This window comes from Coregonus lavaretus (genome assembly GCF_964263955.1).
Source record: "Coregonus lavaretus genome assembly, contig: HAP1_SCAFFOLD_1620, whole genome shotgun sequence".
Taxonomy (NCBI): Eukaryota; Metazoa; Chordata; class Actinopteri; order Salmoniformes; family Salmonidae; genus Coregonus; species Coregonus lavaretus.
In genome coordinates this window covers 48255-69030 of record NW_028160957.1, presented here as the reverse complement: position 1 = coordinate 69030, position 20776 = coordinate 48255, and the positions used below count along the sequence as shown (strand labels likewise).

At 42.4% G+C, this 20776-nt stretch overlaps 1 protein-coding gene across 1 annotated transcript in view; it reads right to left on the bottom strand.

Annotated features, from left to right (window-relative positions):
- Window positions 1-20776, bottom strand: part of LOC311121266 (uncharacterized protein) — a gene marked incomplete at its 3' end in the record, with an annotated part of 30784 nt that overhangs the window by 5984 nt on the left and 4024 nt on the right. The window contains exons 2-3 of the mRNA XM_084195776.1: window positions 14185-14616; window positions 807-1238 (exon numbers count right to left, since the gene is read on the bottom strand). Of these exons, the coding sequence (XP_084051902.1) occupies window positions 807-1238; window positions 14185-14498 (746 nt within the window). The 5' untranslated portion in view covers window positions 14499-14616. The remainder of the gene's footprint in view (window positions 1-806; window positions 1239-14184; window positions 14617-20776) is intronic.

Sequence of the window (20776 nt, the reverse complement as noted above, 5' to 3'; positions counted from 1 at the left end):
ATTCACCAACACTTGAAGTTGTATATTACAATGTTTCTACAATATAATAATCACTAGCATCACATAATCACTAACCACCACACATGTTCAGACTCACCTCAGCTGTGAGATGTAGGGCAGACACTGAAGGAAACTCCTCACTTCACTCTCTTCATCTGACCAGCCCTTCAGCTCTACTGGTTTCTTCTCTGGTTGGAGTTTCAGCACTTCTAGGAGGAGGGAGGCCTTTCTCTCTGAGAGGTCTATGGACCAGACTGCAGGAGCTGACTGGTAAACTGGCTGTAATGCTGGAAGGACACTCTTGCCTATTTGAGTCTCATAGTCCTTCACATGTGAGTACAGATCCAGCAGGAAATCACATTTCTGATAGTGATATACTTCAGACAGTGAAGACACTTTCTCTACAGTTGTTTGTATGGTTCCTCTCTCATGGAGAGCTGCTTGAAGACACAGATTCAGTAGGAATATCTTCTCTCTCTTTGTCCTCTCTTCAGGGGATCTTCTCTGATCCTGTGGTGGAGGAAAACTGCAAGAACAGTTAAACAACAAATAGATGAATATGTGAGAGATATGATATGCATTTCTGATGGTCACATTATGGTGGGTAAAATACAATGACAATCTTTCCAAACTCATCATCAACTTAAATTGTTACTCAAAATCCTGACTCCAAAGATTGCATATTTTCCAAACAGTATGTGTATGTTTAGTTTATTAAGTTACTGCAGAAAGCTAAATGCATCCTCTCTAAAGGGAAATACAAGGACAGACAACTACAATCTCTGAACTGTACGGATCCAACTCACCTCAGCTGTGAGATGTAGGGCAGACACTGAAAGAAACTCCTCACTTCACTCTCTTCATCTGACCAGCCCTTCAGCTTTACTGGTTTCTTCCATGGTTGGAGTTTCAGCACTTCTAGGAGGAGGGAGGCCTTTCTCTCTGAGAGGTCTATGGACCAGACTGCAGGAGCTGACTGGTAAACTGGCTGTAATGCTGGAAGGACACTCCTGCCTGTTTGAGTCTCATAGTCCTTCACATGTGAGTACAGATCCAGCAGGAAATCACTCTGTTCAGAATTGTCTCCATAGAGAAAAGGAAAGGTGCTGTAAGTCCACACTAATGATACCAGCTTCAGTGTCTTCTCTCCTGTCTGCTCCTCCCACTCTGCTGCTTGAGACAGGAGATCCACCAGGAACTTGATCTGCTTTGAGGGATCAGACCTCCGTGGACAGAAACTGCAACAAGGACAGTAACAGCTGATTCAGACATGGATGAACACATGAAACCAGTCATAGCTATAATAATAATAATAATAATAATAATATGCCATTTAGCAGACGCTTTTATCCAAAGCGACTTGCAGTCATGCGTGCATACATTTTTTTTGTGTATGGGTGGTCCCGGGGATCGAACCCACTACCCTGGCGTTACAAGCGCCGTGCTCTACCAGCTGAGCTACAGAGGACCATAGCTAAAGATATATGAAGTAGTTATACATTTTGATAGATTAATTATTAATGACTAATTATTACACCCTGAAACTGTGTGAAATGTGTTAGAATGTGTGAGTGTAGGACCAGTAAAGATGATGACATTGTGTTACTATTTAGCAATGTGAGTAAGAGTTAGGCCAGACAACAAAGGACAAGGAGAACTGTCTACAGGCAACTGATAACTGAGGAATTTAGGGAGTAGAGAAACTGTTAGGCTTGTGTGTGTGTGTGTGTGTGTGTGTGTGTGTGTGTGTGTGTGTGTGTGACATGATGGTCAGGAGAGCAGTTTTCCAGTGGAAAACTACAGCCCGCCTAAAGAGGGGAGGGATTTTTATTTTCTCTGACGTGTGCATATAAAAAGATTGTACGGCCATTTTGTTTTAGAACGTTCTCAATGAATAAAGCCTGATGATTGTATGCTGGGCTGCTTGGTCTGATTATTATAGATTTCCAACCTCTGGGATAAAGACTGAGTAGTAAGTTCATTTTTGAAACATTGGGATAGAAATTCACGTAACAGCTTGGTCCTTCGAGCCGGATCTCAACACCCGTTGCCTGTCATCCCAGGGAACCCCGAAACCATGCACGGTCGGATCTAGAATCCGTGGGATAAAGTCCTGACCTCTAAGATTGAGAGCATCTGGTCGGCGGGGTGGTGGCACAGGAATCCTCATCTCTCCCAAGTGGACATTCTCAATTTTTCCCCTGACCCATCTGTCTATCTCCTCATTTGAATTCCATGCTGTCACAGTCACTTGCCCATTTAAGCTTAATATCCTTGTCATCTATCGCCCTCCAGGTTCCCTTGGAGAGTTCATCAATGAGCTTGACGCCTTGATAAGTTCCTTTCCTGAGGATGGCTCACCCCTCACAGTTCTGGGGGATTTCAACCTCCCTACGTCTACATTTGACTCATTTCTCTCTGCCTCCTTCTTTCCACTCCTCTCCTCTTTTGACCTCACCCTCTCACCGTCCCCCCCTACTCACAAGGCAGGCAACACGCTTGACCTCATCTTTACTAGATGCTGTTCTTCTACTAATCTCACTGCAACTCCCCTCCAAGTCTCCGACCACTACTTTGTATCCTTTTCTCTCTCCCTCTCCTCCAACACTACTCACTCTGCCCCTACACAGATGGTAATGCGCCGTCGCAACCTTCGCTCTCTCTCTCCCGCTATTCTCTCCTCTTCCATCCTATCATCTCTTCCCTCTGCTCAATCCTTCTCCCTCCAATCTCCTGATTCTGCCTCCTCAACCCTCCTCTCCTCCCTTTCTGCATCCTTTGACTCTCTATGTCCCCTATCCTCCCGGCCGGCTCGGTCCTCCCCTCCAGCTCCGTGGCTTGATGACTCATTGCGAGCTCACAGAACAGAGCTCCGGGCAGCTGAGCAGAAATGGAAGAAAACTAGACTCCCTGCAGACCTGGCATCTTTTCACTCCCTCCTCTCTAAATTTTCTTAATCTGTTTCTGCTGCTAAGGCCACTTTCTACCACTCTAAATTCCAAGCATCCGCCTCTAACCCTAGGAAGCTCTTTGCCACATTCTCCTCCCTGTTGAATCCCCCCCACCCCCTCCCCCTCCTCCCTCTCTGTGGATGACTTCGTCAACCATTTTGAAAAGAAGGTTGACGACATCCGATCCTCGTTTGTTAAGTCAAATGACACTGCTGGTCCTGCTCACACTGCCCTACCCTATGCTTTGACTTCTTTCTCCCCTCTCTCTCCAGATAAAATCTTGCGACTTGTGACGGCAGGCCGCCCAACAACCTGCCCGCTTGACCCTATCCCCTCCACTCTTCTCCAGACCATCTTCGGTGACCTTCTCCCTTACCTCACCTCGCTGATCAACTCATCCTTGACCGCTGGCTATGTCCCTTCTGTCTTCAAGAGAGCGAGAGTTGCACCCCTTCTCAAAAACCCAACACTCGATCCCTCTGATGTCAACAACTACAGACCAGTATCCCTTCTTTCTTTTCTCTCCAAAACTATTGAGCGTGCCGTCTTTAGCCAACTCTCTTGCTATCTCTCTCAGAATGACCTTCTTGATCCAAACCAGTCAGGTTTCAAGACTGGTCATTCAACTGAGACTGCTCTTCTCTGTGTCACAGAGGCTCTCCGCACTGCTAAAGCTAACTCTCTCTCCTCTGCTCTTGTCCTTCTAGACCTGTCTGCTGCCTTTGATACTGTGAACCATCAGATCCTCCTCTCCACCCTCTCCGAGCTGGGCATCTCCGGCGCGGCTCAGTCCTGGATTGCGTCCTACCTGACCGGTCGCTCCTACCAAGTGGCGTGGCGAGAAGCTGTCTCCGCACCACGTGCTCTCACCACTGGTGTCCCCCAGGGCTCAGTTCTAGGCCCTCTCCTATTCTCGCTATACACCAAGTCACTTGGCTCTGTCATATCCTCACATGGCCTCTCCTATCATTGCTATGCTGACGACACACAACTAATCTTCTCCTTTCCCCCTTCTGATAACCAGGTGGCGAATCGCATCTCTGCATGTCTGGCAGACATATCAGTATGGATGATGGATCACCACCTCAAGCTGAACCTCGGCAAGACGGAGCTGCTCTTCCTCCCGGGGAAGGACTGCCCGTTCCATGATCTCGCCATCACGGTTGACAACTCCGTTGTGTCCTCCTCCCAGAGTGCGAAGAGCCTTGGCGTGACCCTGGACAACACCCTGTCGTTCTCCGCTAACATCAAGGCGGTGACCCGATCCTGTAGGTTCATGCTCTACAACATTCGGAGAGTACGACCCTGCCTTACACAGGAAGCGGCACAGGTCCTAATCCAGGCACTTGTCATCTCCCGTCTGGATTACTGCAACTCGCTGTTGGCTGGGCTCCCTGCCTGTGCCATTAAACCCCTACAACTCATCCAGAATGCCGCAGCCCGTCTGGTGTTCAACCTTCCCAAGTTCTCTCATGTCACCCCGCTCCTCCGCACACTCCACTGGCTTCCAGTTGAAGCTCGCATCTGCTACAAGACCATGGTGCTTGCCTACGGAGCTGTGAGGGGAACGGCACCTCCGTACCTTCAGGCTCTGATCAGTCCCTACACCCAAACGACGGCACTGCGTTCATCCACCTCTGGCCTGCTGGCTTCCCTACCTCTGCGGAAGCATAGTTCCCGCCCAGCCCAGTCAAAACTGTTCGCTGCTCTGGCACCCCAATGGTGGAACAAGCTCCCTCAAGACGCCAGGACAGCGGAGTCACTCACCACCTTCCGGAGACATTTGAAACCCCACCTCTTTAAGGAATACCTGGGATAGGATAAAGTAATCCTTCTACGCCCCCCCCCCCCAAAAAAAAAAAAAAAAACAACAAAAAAAAACATTGTAAAGTGGTTATCCCACTGGCTATAAGGTGAATGCACCTATTTGTAAGTCGCTCTGGATAAGAGCGTCTGCTAAATGACGTAAATGTAAATGTAATCCAGGCCGGCAGTGAACTGGTTCACGACAGGAACGGTGACGAGATCCAACCAAATTGAGTCCCAGCTACAAGAATAAGGTCAGTAATCTTTATTCATTGGATTTTGGGGGAATTGAACTGTAACCTGCAGTAAGGATTTATGGAGTTCAAATTTGCTGTAGTGAGGTTCCGTCAATAATCCACAAAGGGATCGACATCCCGGTAGCCCGTTTTTAGAAGATGGGGGGGGGTAAGGGGGGGTCCAAAATAGACTCCTGGTAGAGAGGCCATTACCGAACATAAACTAGCCTTGTGTTGAGACAATATGAAAGAGGGTTGTCAAAAGTACACCAGGAGGAATTAAAATAGCATGTGGGAGAAATAGAATATTATAAGTCACAAACAACTGTAGATTAGCAGTAACTCTATCCATTCCATGAAACTGGAGCCGTAATTTGTCTTAGTACAAACTCCAAGTTGCCGGTAGTGTTAACCAATAACCTTGCGTGAGACTTAATATTTGCTCAAAAGTCACATCTAAGAATACATTCCAAAAACAGGGACCAAAATAGGTTGTGTGAGGAAGTAAGTGATTATAATTGACTATTTTGAGGAAGAAACATAAGAAATTAATTAAAGATCGAATAAATCATTAAAAGCTAAATTGTAAAATTATTTAATACCTAACAACTCAGTTAAAGTGACAAAAACAATTATTAGAGAGTTGGAAGTAATCTAAATTCAAATAAAGGTGAGATTCAGGAATTTGGTAAAAGCCATAAAGTAATTTTTCAATGTTTTGGGTATAGGACGATCAAAGAGTCCTGCCAATATGGGAAGCAAACCCTCCAAGGAGGTCCCGGGTCAACCGGAGATGAGAGATTTATGGAATCCAGGGATAGAAGAAATCTCCATGATGTAACCAGGTGGAGGGAGAGGTATGGTTTTGAGGGACGTCTGGACGCAGATAAACTCGAATCCATGCTTAAACAGATACATAAGGTGTGTAAAGGAGAAATAAGCAGTGAGAGAGAGAGAGAGTAGGAGGGGGCCAGTACCCACTGATAGCCTTACCTAATCTATTGGCGGGGAATGAAAGGGGCCCCAGCAACCTTAGATGTATACAGTAATAATAATAATAATATGCCATTTAGCAGACAGGCCATGAACACAGAGGACGTGGCCAGAGCGGTAGATGGAATGACCCACCCCAAAACAGGAATAGTAAGGTTTGGGCTGCCGTTAAGAGGGCAGTGGGTTTCAGGGGATGCCCAGAGGGCACTTTTGCCATGGGCCGATCACGGAGAGTATGTTGGGAAAATATCTGAATTGTGTAATAGCCTCAGAGAACATTACCATCGTCATGCAGACTTCTCTAAAGCACATGAGTGTAAACAAGAGGATAGTGAGACTGTCAGCCAGTACTTAGAGAGGGTTAAATATGTGTTTAACGCAAACAGTGGCATACCGAACCAGACCACAGACAGGGGAATTATACGCCCTACCATCAGCAATTAAAGTTAGCATTCCTCAGTGGAATGAGACCAGAGATAAGCAGAACCATTAAAAGGACTTTGGTGGGTGGCATCGCTAGCTGAGGTTAAATGATATGCAATTCATCATGAGCAGAATAACAGACAGGACAGAGCCAAGAGAGAGCAGAAAGGAGCAGAGTACCTAATGGCCACTCTTGGGGAAATAGCGTGTAAAGGCAGAAAAGTAATGTTAGATGGAAAGTCAGCAAGAGATTGTTTTTTTTTACACAGGAAACCCTGTACAAACAAAAAAGTTATAGAAATTGGGTGATGAGAAATGTTTAATTGCATTGTTTAAGCAGGAATGGTATTAAATTCATGCTTTCTAGTTATGTGTATGCAAATATGTTATTCGTTTTTGGTGGTGTGTGGATAGAATTGACTAATGCCAGGATTTAGTAAACGAAGCAGAGAGATGTAGTGAGAGCAGTGGAAGGGATACCCCACCCTAAGACGGGGTACACCAGTTCAGAAGAGATATGGAAGGGCTGACCGCCAGCTTTAAGCTGAATACAGGGGTTCTAGAGTGGGCAGAAGGAGGGGCTTATGGAGATAAATTGGCACAACTCTGTGATAATCTGAGAGAATATTATCACAGACATGCCGACTTCTCCAAAGTCCACGAGTGTAAGCAGGGAGACAGTGAGACTATTAGTCAATACCTAGAGAGACAGAGATGTGTTCAATGCAAACAGTGGATTTATTAAACAAAAGGTTGATATTTTAATAAATTAATGCAACAGGTTTAAATCAGTAGATTACCGGAAGGTGGTTATGGGTTTGTTATTTATAGGTTTAGTGAATTTAATGATACTAGTTATCTGATATGTTCTGAGGGGGGAGTTTTGTGTTTAAAAATGTTTTTCCCAAGATTGAGGGAAATCCCCTACAGTATATGTTAAGTGACAGTAGGACAGTAGGAGATGCCTGGAATAAAATATCACTGCTTACTTATATGAAGTAAGGGCTATATTGGCAAATGAGTGAAATATGTGTAACCCTCTCACCAGGCTCGAATTTGACTCTCACAATATTACCTTATTTAGAATATCTGAACAGCATGGGATATTAGGTGAGAAGGACATCTCCAATAAGAATCCCTATTGTAAACTTGCTCGGGTGAATGACAAATAGGGTATTAACTTCAGATAGAATGATTATAGACTTGGTTATTACTATAAGGATATGCTTTCCCATGCATTAAATGAAACAGTAAATGACTCCACCAATACAACAGACATAAGGTTCAAGATCTATATTAATCAAATTTTCAATGTATCACATCAAAATAAATAAAAATAATACACCCCAATGATTTTTCCACAACCCATGTCCAAATTATTTGCAAGCTTGCTTAAACCCTGGGCGCGCGTTGGAGCTCATAAAAAAATGACGACATACATAAAGTCCTGAAGTCCACCCCACATTTGTAGTTACTCACTACTTGTAGATAATGCCTCAGCAAAATATAGTAGTTCCGTGCAGGTGTCCTCACAAGATCCACAGGTGAACACAGCTATCAATGCAGCCAGTACTCCGTAGCAGAAACAGACATCCGCTGGAAACCCAAACTCGTTGATCGTCACAAGCAATTCTCTCCAAGTCTTGCACGATGCTAGGCTAACCTCTAGGATGTCGAATGTCTCCACAATGCGACGGCAGCTTCAGCCTCCACTAGGTCTTTCTTAACTAAATAATAAACACTCTCTTATAGAAATAAAATCAGGATTTCCCTTCAAAAAAAACTCTGTAGGTATGGTTTTGTTCTCTCTTTATCGTTTCCTTTGGTCGTTTTTTCCTTCACCAACCCCACTAACGTCTCTCCTCTCCCTTCTTTCAACCTTTTCCCTCTCTTTTCTTTCCCAGTAACCAGTCCACTCTCCCATTGGCCACAACTTAACAAGTTACCTCATTGGTCAAAACTTTAACGTGATACGTGGGAAACTTAAACTTAAAAGTAAACCAACCTATTCACTTGTACATTTTTTCAAAAGAAATGCATTAATGACATTACAAATCAGGAGCTATTCGATCACCTTTTAAATCTAATACCAATGAATTATAACAAATAAACTCTATACTTGGTTTTAGCAAGGTATTACATATGACATTAAGAAGGGTGACAGGAACAATAGAAGGGGAAACAGTTCTATGTCGTGGAGCTCTGCTCCTAGTTCTTAGTTGCAGTACTGCGGGAATTGGTTGCAGCCATTGCTAGGCTTGACCTTTTCATTTTTTAATGGGAAGTGTTAGGCTCGGCAGGGAGTATATTTTGGAGCGCTACGCTCCGCCTTAAACCACTAGGAGCAGAGCTCCCCTATGGGGCGGAGCTCCACGATATAGAACAATTAGTTACCGGAGTGTAACTCCAGTTCTATGAGTGGAGGGGAGCCCCATAGGACTTAAGGCCCTGCCGACCCTCTCTAGTCTCGCTGAAGATAAATATCTCGGGAGGCTGATTGAGGGGAGGCATCCCCTCTTATAGGGACACCTGTGCTCCCATTGGCTGCAGGTGTGTGCATAATTTTGTCTCAGGCTGCTGCTGCCTTAGGGCAGAGGGTAAACCATTAGGAGCAGAGCTCCCCTATGGGGCTCCGCTCCACTCATAGAACTGGAGTTACACTCCGGTAACTAATCGATTTTCCTAAGGTGTTGATCAAAATAAACGATAATGGATCATTTGATATGGGATCACATGGAGCAGATTTAGGGGTTCAATAATCATTGTGAGATTTAAAGAGGATATGATCTGAAGGGTAATCAATTAAACATAAATCAAATACTCGAGGAATTTTGAGTGATTTTATGGATTAGTTATGAGGAATTAGACTGATACAAACGATTATTGATGAGTTAGGACTGGGGATATCTGTTTTGTGTGTACTTACCATCTTTAGATTACTGATGGTAATTGAAGGTTAACAAAATGTATAATTTCTCTTCCAGGAGAAAGAGATTTGCTTATCTCATTGGAATGTTGCCCAGGGATAGGGGGAGCAGTTTAGTTGAGTTAGGCAGTATTTAGGTCATAAAAGTGAGCTACCAAATTAAGTGGGGCCTGGCTATTTTTGGTTGTTGTGTTTCAATTGGGTTTTTCAAATAAAAAACAACACACCTAGTATGATGTTTATAAAGGGTTGTTATTTTCATTTTAGGGGGTTTTCAACAGGTCAAAGGTGATAAGTCTTAAAGGAGCACACACAGTGAATCTTAGGGAGTTTTTCGGTTTTGACTGAGTTTAGGGTATATTAAATTCTTATGAGAATAAATGTCACGAGGACTTAATGAACACTTGGGATAAGTAACATTTATGAAATATTTAGAATGATGGTAATCTTTAGTATACTATGGGATGGAACAGTTCGTTGAATGATTTCAATGGCCTCTGAACTCTGTTTTAACTTTCTGGTGTTAATTAATCATCCACACTGGTAATTCTAAAGTCATGAGAGGATGACATTAATACAGTTTATTTTACCAAGTTGAGGGTAATTTATAGTACTGTGAAAAGTGTGAAGATTATATTTTGGTAATAATATATATGATTTGAACCATAAAATAACAGAAGAGAGAGAGAGCTTTCCCTGAATGAGGGATACCTGTTGCTAGTCAATTGTACTAATCTTGGATTACTTTTACGGGATAGAAGTAAATTGAGGTATTATCAAATGTTGTCATTTAAATTTCATTTTTATTATGCTTTAATAAACAACAAGTTGGTATTTGAAACTAAATTAATGCAATGAGCTGCAGTAATCAGAGGAAGGCACAATCTAATGCGAAACAACTATTACCTAGATCATTTATTTAGTAATGAGATCAGGAAGATAGGAGCAATAAAGAAGCAAGGGACAGTCTCAAAAATAAATAAGGGATGGCAAATAGATGATAAATTACCAATATTACCTAAGTGATTGTTTAGGTAGGTCGTAATATTGATACATGGGCAGTGACATGTGTCAAAAGGAGGGATGGATGGTAGAGCAGATTAGACAACACTTTGTTGCATATGGGATTACTAATTATTTTAAAAATAACTTTTGTTCAAGATGTGTTATCTGTGCTCAAAATAATTTCCAGCAATTGGAAATTGATTTTATAGAGTTATCACGGAGTGAAGGGAAGAAATGTAGAGTAACCCCAGATAAAGATGGGTTATCCCCCTTTGAGAAAGTGTTTGGAAGACCTTACAGAATGCCACAGTTGGCAGGACCAGAACAGGCAGACATAGAACTAGAGAATACACTAGCAGAACACATGAGAAAATGTTTCGTTAACCGTATGTCTAAGAATTTGTGTCCTACAGAAGAATTAAAGGAGAAGGTGACTCATAGTATATAACCTGGAGACTGGGTGTGGATCCAATCGTTGAGGAAAAAGGATTGAAAGCAGTCACGCTGGGAGGGACCTATTGGTAACTGCCTTCGCTATAAGAATAGCTGAGAGAGCCACTTGGGTCCACGTTACCCATTGCAAAAACGTAGGCCCACATACCAACACCGTTGAACACACACAGAGTTAAAGAGAAGAACTGACCCATTAGGGTTCGGGGGTAAACTCTGTTAACGAAGAAACCCTACCCCGACCTTTCATCACTGTGGGGTGTTTATAGAGGTGTGGGTATGGGGAAGTACCAGGCAGGTGGGTCAGGGACAGGATTGGGATGGTGTTTTTGGGGGACTCTGAGCTGCATCATCATGTTAACCATATTATGGATTAATCCAGGTCAACCTAAACAGGGAAATTATGCACTGATTCGATCTCGTAGAAATACTGAAACCAAGAAAGACTATTGGGGGAATGATTATTTTAATAGTTAAAGTCAGTTTAGGACAAGATGGGGGATTCAAGATACCATTCGACTTCTCCCATGAAGAGATAGGAGGTTTTGGGGGCTTTGGTAAGAAGGGGGCGTGTACAAGAAAGTTAGGTCCTAGAAGGTATGGTAAATGCATTTGCACTGGGAAACGCTCATGTCCTTGGGCAAGGGTGTTTAAACATACCTGGGAAACATACTTTGAGAATGGAATGGACACAGTACACCGATGGGGAATTAAACAAACCCATGATAAATGTAAAACGGAACTGGTGATAACGGTAAAGTCAATTATGCAAGATGACATAGCAAGGAACTATTGGGCCTGTGTTGATGATTTCGGGGCAGATACAGTGGGGAGAACAAGTATTTGATACACTGCCGATTTTGCAGGTTTTCCTACTTACAAAGCATGTAGAGGTCTGTAATTTTTATCATAGGTACACTTCAACTGTGAGAGAAGGAATCTAAAACAAAAATCCAGAAAATCACATTGTATGATTTTTAAATAATTCATTTGCATTTTATTGCATGACATAAGTATTTGATCACCTACCAACAAGTAAGAATTCCGGCTCTCACAGACCTGTTAGTTTTTTTTTTAAGAAGCCCTCCTGTTCTCCACTCATTACCTGTATTAACTGCACCTGTTTGAACTCGTTACCTGTATAAAAGACACCTGTCCACACACTCAATCAAACAGACTCCAACCTCTCCACAACGGCCAAGACCAGAGAGCTGTGTAAGGACATCAGGGATAAAATTGTAGACCTGCACAAGGCTGGGATGGGCTACAGGACAATAGGCAAGCAGCTTGGTGAGAAGGCAACAACTGTTGGCGCAATTATTAGAAAATGGAAGAAGTTCAAGATGACGGTCAATCACCCTCGGTCTGGGGCTCCATGCAAGATCTCACCTCGTGGGGCATCAATGATCATGAGGAAGGTGAGGGATCAGACCAGAACAACACGGCAGGACCTGGTCAGTGACCTGAAGAGAGCTGGGACCACAGTCTCAAAGAAAACCATTAGTAACACACTACGTCGTCATGGATTAAAATCCTGCAACGCACGCAAGGTCCCCCTGCTCAAGCCAGCGCATGTCCAGGCCCGTCTGAAGTTTGCCAATGACCATCTGGATGATCCAGAGGAGGAATGGGAGAAGGTCATGTGGTCTGATGAGACAAAAATAGAGCTTTTTGGTCTAAACTCCACTCGCCGTGTTTGGAGGAAGAAGAAGGATGAGTACAACCCCAAGAACAGCATCCCAACCGTGAAGCATGGAGGTGGAAACATCATTCTTTGGGGATGCTTTTCTGCAAAGGGGACAGGACAACTGCACCGTATTGAGGGGAGGATGGATGGGGCCATGTATCGCGAGATCTTGGCCAACAACCTCCTTCCCTCAGTAAGAGCATTGAAGATGGGTCGTGGCTGGGTCTTCCAGCATGACAACGACCCGAAACACACCTAATTGTTCTGATAATAAAATAACCACTCTTAAAAAGGATAATACTAAGGCACCCCAATTCACCATGACCCCCGGAGATTATCAATGTGATAGACACCAAAGTAATGCGAATCGCAGATCAAATTGGAGAAGGGTTTACAACAACGTTTTTCTGGTGGGTTACAATTGATAAAAATGTTGACTGGATTAATTACATCTACAAAGGTTTGTTAATTAGACAAGGGATGCAGTGAAGAGAATCTCAGGCCAACTATCCGCCACCTCACTCATGACCTGCAGAATAGTTTGGTTCTCGAAATGCTTTTAGCAGAGAAGGGCGTATTTGCAAGATGGTGGGAGGTCATTGTTGTACGTTTATCCCCAACAATACAGCCCCAGATGGTACAGTAACTAGAGCACTGGCAGGTCTCACTGCATTAAGTAAAGAATGGGCTGAGAACTGGGGGGTGAATACATCAATGACTGGATGGTTTGATCAAATGTTTGGTAAATAAAAAACTATTGTTGTAACTATTTTAGGCGCGGCAATCGCGTCTATGGGTATGCTTGTTCTTTGTGGATGTTGTCTTATTCCCTGTGCCCGAGGGTTGGTGAGCAAGGCGTTGGAGCAGTATCACAGCAGATGGTGAGATACGGCCCAATCCCGGACTCCGACCTAAGGAATGAAGAATATTATCCACAAGGCTTGGTGGAGGACGACGACGATTCAGATAGTTTGAGACTGGATGTTAACCTAGAACTATAAATCTCTAGTTTAAAAGTTATTGTAATGATCTTTTGTGTATTAAAGTCTTGTTTTAAGTGTGATGTACTAATTAATCAATATTGCAGGATGTGATGAAGCAAATCTTCTTCACTATAGTCTTAGACTGTTGTTTCCAGATAGTGGGTAAACAGGTTAGGTACCATTGCTAAAGAGTAATGTTACGCTTTTAATCATGGGGTAACCCTGACGAACCTGTATTGAATGAGACAATATTTTATGTTTTTATATGCAAATCAACTTATATGCTTCAATGTGTGTGATTAATTTTTATAACAACATATATTTTGTGAGTATGTGTGTAATATTTAGTCAAAGGGTGGATTAATAGATTAATTATTAATGACTAATTATTACACCCTGAAACTTTGTGAAATGTAAAAAGATTGTACGGCCATTTTGTTTTATAACGTTCTCAATTAATAAAGCCTGATGATTGTATGCTGGGCTACTTGGTCTGATTATTAGAGATTTACAACCTCTGGGATATAGACTGACTATTTAATTTTAGAGACATTCACATGATGTATGTGTGACATTTAGTAACGCAACATTTGTTATGTCAAGAAATCTGTGTATAAATGTTACCAGATTCACCAACACTTGAAGATTTATATTACAACATTTCTACAAGACAATAATCACTAGCATCACATAATCACTAACCACCACACATGTTGAGACTCACCTCAGCTGTGAGATGTAGGGCAGACACTGAAGGAAACTCCTCACTTCACTCTCTTCATCTGACCAGCCCTTCAGCTCTACTGGTTTCTTCTCTGGTTGGAGTTTCAGCACTTCTAGGAGGAGGGAGGCCTTTCTCTCTGAGAGGTCTATGGACCAGACTGCAGGAGCTGACTGGTAAACTGGCTGTAATGCTGGAAGGACACTCCTGCCTGTTTGAGTCTCATAGTCCTTCACATGTGCGTACAGATCCAGCAGGAAATCACTCTGTTTAGAATTGTCTCCACTGAGAAAAGGAAAGGTGCTGTAAGTACACATTGATGATACCAGCTTCAGTGTCTTCTCTCCTGTCTGCTCCTCCCACTCTGCTGCTTGAGACAGGAGATCCACCAGGAACTTGATCCACTTTGAGGGATCAGACCTCCATGGATAGAAACTGCAACAAGGACAGTAACAGCTGATTCAGACATGGATGAACACATGAAACCAGTCATAGCTAAAGATATATGAAGTAGTTACACATTTTGATAGATTAATTATTAATGACTAATTATTACACCCTGAAACTGTGTGAAATGTGTTAGAATGTGTGAGTGTAGGACCAGTAAAGATGATGACATTGTGTTACTATTTAGCAATGTGAGTAAGAGTTAGGCCAGACAACAAAGGACAAGGAGAACTGTCTATAGGCAACTGATAACTGAGGAATTTAGGGAGTAGAGAAACTGTTAGGCTTGTGTGTGTGTGTGTGTGTGTGTGTGTGTGTGTGTGTGTGTGTGTGTGTGTGTGTGTGTGTGTGTGTGTGTGTGTGTGTGTGTGACATGATGGTCAGGAGAGCAGTTTTCCAGTGGAAAACTACAGCCCGCCTAAAGAGGGGAGGGATTATTTTTTTCTCTGACGTGTGCATATAAAAAGATTGTACGGCCATTTTGTTTTAGAACGTTCTCAATGAATAAAGCCTGATGATTGTATGCTGGGCTGCTTGGTCTGATTATTAGATATTTCCAACCTCTACAGACTGAGTAGTAAGTTCATTTTTGAAACATTGGGATCGAAATTCATGTAACAGCTTGGTCCTTCGAGCCGGATCTCAACACCCGTTGTCTGTCATCCCAGGGAGCCCCAAAACCGTGCACGGGCGGATCTAGAATCCGTGGGATAAAGTCCTGACCTCTAAGATTGAGGGTTAATCCAGGCCGGTGGTGAACTGGTTCACGACAGGAACGGTGACGAGATCCAACCAAATTGAGTCCCAGCTACAAGAATAAGGTCAGTAGTCTTTATTAATTGGATTTTGGGGGAATTGAACTGTAACCTGCAGTAAGGATTTATGGAGTAAAAATTTGCTGTAGTGAGGTTCCATCAATAATCCACAAAGGGATCGACATCCCGGTAGCCCGTTTTTAGAAGACGGGGGGGTGGGGGGGTCCAAAATAGACTCCTGGTAGAGAGGCCATTACCGAACATAAACTAGCCTTGTGTTGAGACAATATGAAAGAGGGTTGTCAAAAGTACACCAGGAGGAATTAAAATAGCATGTGGGAGAAATAGAATATTATAAGTCACAAACAACTGTAGGTTAGCAGTAACTCTATTCATTCCATGAAACTGGAGCCGTAATTTGTCTTAGTACAAACTCCAAGTTGCCGGTAGTGTTAACCAATAATCTTGCCTGAGACCTAATATTTGCTCAAAAGTCACATCTAAGAATACATTCCAAAAACAGGGACCAAAATAGGTTGTGTGAGGAAGTAAGTAATTAGAATTGACTATTTTGAGGAAGAAACATAACAAATTAATTAAAGATCGAATAAATCATTAAAAGCTAAATTGTAAAATTATTTAATACCTAACAACTCAGTTAAAGTGACAAAAACTATTATTCGAGAGTTGGAAGTAATCTAAATTCAAATAAAGGTGAGATTCAGGAATTTGGTAAAAGCTATAAAGTAATTTTTCAATGTTTTGGGTATAGGATGATCAAAGAGTCCTGCCAATATGGGAAGCAAACCCTCCAAGGAGGTCGCGGGGTCAACCGGAGATGAGAGATTTATGGAATCCAGGGATAGAAGAAATCTCCATTATGTAACCAGGTGGAGGGAGAGGTATGGTTTTGAGGGACGTCTGGACGCAGATAAACTCAAATCCATGCTTAAACAGATACATAAGGTGTGTAAAGGAGAAAGAAGCAGTGAGAGAGAGAGAGAGAGTAGGAGGGGGCCAGTACCCACTGATAGCCTTACCTAATCTATTGGCGGGGAATTAAAGGGGCCCCAGCAACCTTAGATGTATACAGTAATAATAATAATAATAATAATAATAATATGCCATTTAGCAGACAGGCCATGAACACAGAGGACGTGGCCAGAGCGGTAGAAGGAATGACCCACCCCAAAACAGGAATAGTAAGGTTTGGGCTGCCGTTAGAGGGCAGTGGGTTTCAGGGGATGCCCAGAGGGCACTTTTGCCATGGGCCGATCACGGAGAGTATGTTGGGAAAATAACTGAATTGTGTAATAGCCTCAGAGAACATTACCATCGTCATGCAGACTTCTCTAAAGCACATGAGTGTAAACAAGAGGATAGTGAGACTGTCAGCCAGTACTTAGAGAGGGTTAAATATGTGTTTAACGCAAACAGTGGCATACCGAACCAGACCAGAGACAGGGGAATGATACGCCCTACCATCAGCAATTAAAGTTAGCATTCCTCAGTGGAATGAGACCAGAGATAAGCAGAACCATTAAAAGGACTTTGGTGGGTGGCATCGCTAGCTGAGGTTAAACGATATGCAATTCATCATGAGCAGAATAACAGACAGGACAGAGCCAAGAAAGAGCAGAAAGGAGCAGAGTACCTAATGGCCACTCTTGGGGAAATAGCGTGTAAAGGCAGAAACACAGGGAAAAGTGAAGGCTAAAGCGGGGAAGGTCGGTGCTTCAACTATAACAAAGGAGGGCATTTCGCCAGAGAGTGTGAGGCCCCATGCAGATACTGTGGTAAGACAGGCCATAACTCCTTTCAATGCAAACCCAAAGGAAAAGGAAAGAAAGAAAAAAGAGAGAAGCCTAACAGACGTCTATTTCCCAGCTTTGAGCGTGAGGAAGAGGAAGATAAGGCTTGACTAGTCCTTGAGGGAGAAAGAGTAGACTCTAGTGAGGGGGAGACTACGGAACCCATTGATCCAAATTGTGAGGTGTTTGAATTGGCTACTATTGACTTAGCACTTCATCAGGAACAGAAACCTTATTTGACATTGACAGTAATGGGTAAGAAAATTAAATTCCTTTGTGATACGGGAGCCTGCAGGATAGCAATCTGTGCAACAGACAAGCCAGATAGAGTCAGGATTGATGGGGAGAAAATCATAGTGCGATCTGCCTCTGGACATCAATTTTTTGAAAGGTTATCAGCCCCAATAACCCTAAAACATGACCAATCAGGAGGAGAGGCAACCATACCCATCCTGATATCTAAGCTGTGTCCGGTAAATTTACTAGGACGTGATGTAATGACTAAATTGAATGTGGCCATCATTTCCACTGAGAGGGGAATGAAAGCACACATAGTCAGAGACAATATGGTGGTCTGTGGGGAAGGGGAGCCATGTTATTGTTATAGTCAAGATTTGTTAAGGTGGGGCATAACTGATATTCCCCGAACCTTGATGGAACTTGCTGATGATGTAGTACCAGGCCCCACTAAAATGTCCCCCGATGACCTACACTTTACTCTCTGGTATAACCAACACCCAGGTCCAGATGCAATCTATGAGGAAGCATTATTTAAAACCACAGAAAGGACTATAGCCTTGAAATGGTTTCACTATGACAACACCCACGCAGCAGTGGAGGTGGAACTAGGGCCCCAAAGTTCAGGGAAAGATGGAGCCCACATGTGTCCCTAGCAAAGGAGCCAGCAGAGGACTGGAAAGACATGGGCCAGTGGGTATCCAAGGGTAAGAGGATCACTGATTGGGTCAATATTGTGAGTGGCGATCAACACAGCCCATCCACAGATAGTACATTTAGATGAGAATAGCAGATACTGAGGAGAGGAATACCTGTTGACAGAACAACAGGAGTCAGACTTAAAAGAAGTTCCAGAGCATTTGTGGTCCCGGGGTCCAGCAGACGTAGGATTAATAAAAGGGGTAATTCCAGTACAGGTGATACCCAAATCTAATCATAGGCCATATCAGAAGCAATCCCCTATGAAACCAGAAGCAATAAAATGTTTGCAGTTTACCAAGAGCAGATTGGGAGAGAACTTAAGGGAGGGCCAACTCACTGGGAGATAGTGAGGCCAGAAACAAAGGGGCAGTGTCCTGGAAATCACAGTCTGTTTTGTTTTTTTAAGTTCTGCTGGGAGTATATTTGATGATGGGGATTTTCCATCTTGAATGAGAGGCTAGAGACGTCATAAAATAATAATTGGAATAATAATTATATATTAACTTGCTCACCCAAACGTAGACATACGTCATGGGTGAGACATAATTAATATAATATTGTACAAAGCCAATTTAGGGTTTCTATTAAGGAACGTCAATCACTACATTGGATATTAATACTATGGAGATAAATTCAATATATGCTGGTCAACTACGGCATGTGTTTGGTGTTATTTGTAGCCTACTTAGAAAGGACAGTTACCTACAGTGGGGAGAACAAGTATTTGATACACTGCCGATTTTGCAGGTTTTCCTACTTACAAAGCATGTAGAGGTCTGTAATTTTTATCATAGGTACACTTCAACTGTGAGAGACGGAATCTAAAACAAAAATCCAGATTTTTAAGTAATTAATTTGCAGTGTATCAAATACTTGTTCTCCCCACTGTATATCTGCTGTATTAGAATTTACTAATGCCAGGATTTAGTAAACGAAGCAGAGAGATGTAGTGAGAGCAGTGGAAGGGATACCCCACCCTAAGACGGGGGTACACCAGTTCAGAAGAGATATGGAAGGGCTGACCGCCAGCTTTAAGCTGAATACAGGGGTTCTAGAGTGGGCAGAAGGAGGGGCTTATGGTGATAAATTGGCACAACTCTGTGATAATCTGAGAGAATATTATCACAGACATGCCGACTTCTCCAAAGTCCACGAGTGTAAGCCGGGAGACAGTGAGACTATTATTCAATACCTAGAGAGACTGAGAGATGTGTTCAATGCAAACAGTGGATTTATTAAACAAAAGGTTTATATTTTAATAAATTAATGCAACAGGTTTAAATCAGTAGATTACCGGAAGGTGGTTATGGGTTTGTTATTTATAGGTTTAGTGAATTTAATGATACGTGGAGTTATCTGATGTGTTCTGAGGGGGGAGTTTTGTGTTTTTATTTTATTTTTTCAAGATTGAGGGAAATCCCCTACAGTATATGTTAAGTGACAGTAGGAGACAACGTATCTATTATTTTTTTTTTTTATAGATGCCTGGAATAAAATATCACTGCTTACTTATATGAAGTAAGGGATATATTGGCAAATGAGTGAAATATGTGTAACCCTCTCACCAGGCTCGAATTTGACTCTCACAATATTACCTTATTTAGAATATCTGAACAGCATGGGATATTAGGTGAGAAGGACATCTCCAATAAGAATCCCTATTGTAAACTTGCTAGGGTGAATGACAAATAGGGTATTAACTTCAGATAGAATGATTATAGACTTGGTTATTATTATAAGGATATGCTTTCCCATGCATTAAATGAAACAGTACATGACTCCACCAATACAACAGACATAAGGTTCAAGATCTATATTAATCAAATGTTCAATGTATCACATCAAAATAAATAAAAATAATAAACCCCAATGATTTTTCCACAACCCATGTCCAAATTATTTGCAAGCTTGCTTAAACCCTGGGCGCACGTTGGAGCTCATAAAAAAATGACGACATACATAAAGTCCCGAAGTCCACCCCACATTTGTAGTTACTCACTACTTGTAGATAATGCCTCAGCAAAATATAGTAGTTCCGTGCAGGTGTCCTCACAAGATCCACAGGTGAACACAGCTATCAATGCAGCCAGTACTCCGTAGCAGAAACAAACATCCGTTGGAAACCCGAACTCGTTGATCGTCACAAGCAATTCTCTCCAAGTCTTGCACGATGCTAGGCTAACCTCTAGGATGTCGAATGTCTCCACAATGCGACGGCAGCTTCAGTCTCCACTAGGCCTTTCTTAACGAAATAATAAACACTCTCTTATAGAAATAAAATCAGGATTTCCCTTTAAAAAAAACTCTGTAGGTATGGTTTTGTTTTCTCTTTATCGTTTCCTTTGGTCGTTTTTCCTTCACCAACCCCACTAACGTCTCTCCTCTCCCTTCTTTCAACTTTTTCCCTCTCTTTTCTTTCCCAGTAACCAGTCCACTCTCCCATTGGCCGCAATTTAACAAGTTACCTCATTGGTCAAAACTTTAACGAGATACGTGGGAAACTTAAACTTAAAAGTAAACCAACCTATTCACTTGTAAATTTTTTCAAAAGAAATGCATTAATGACATAATAAATCAGGAGCTATTCGATCACCTTTTAAATCTAATACCAATGAATTATGACAAATAAACTCTATACTTGGT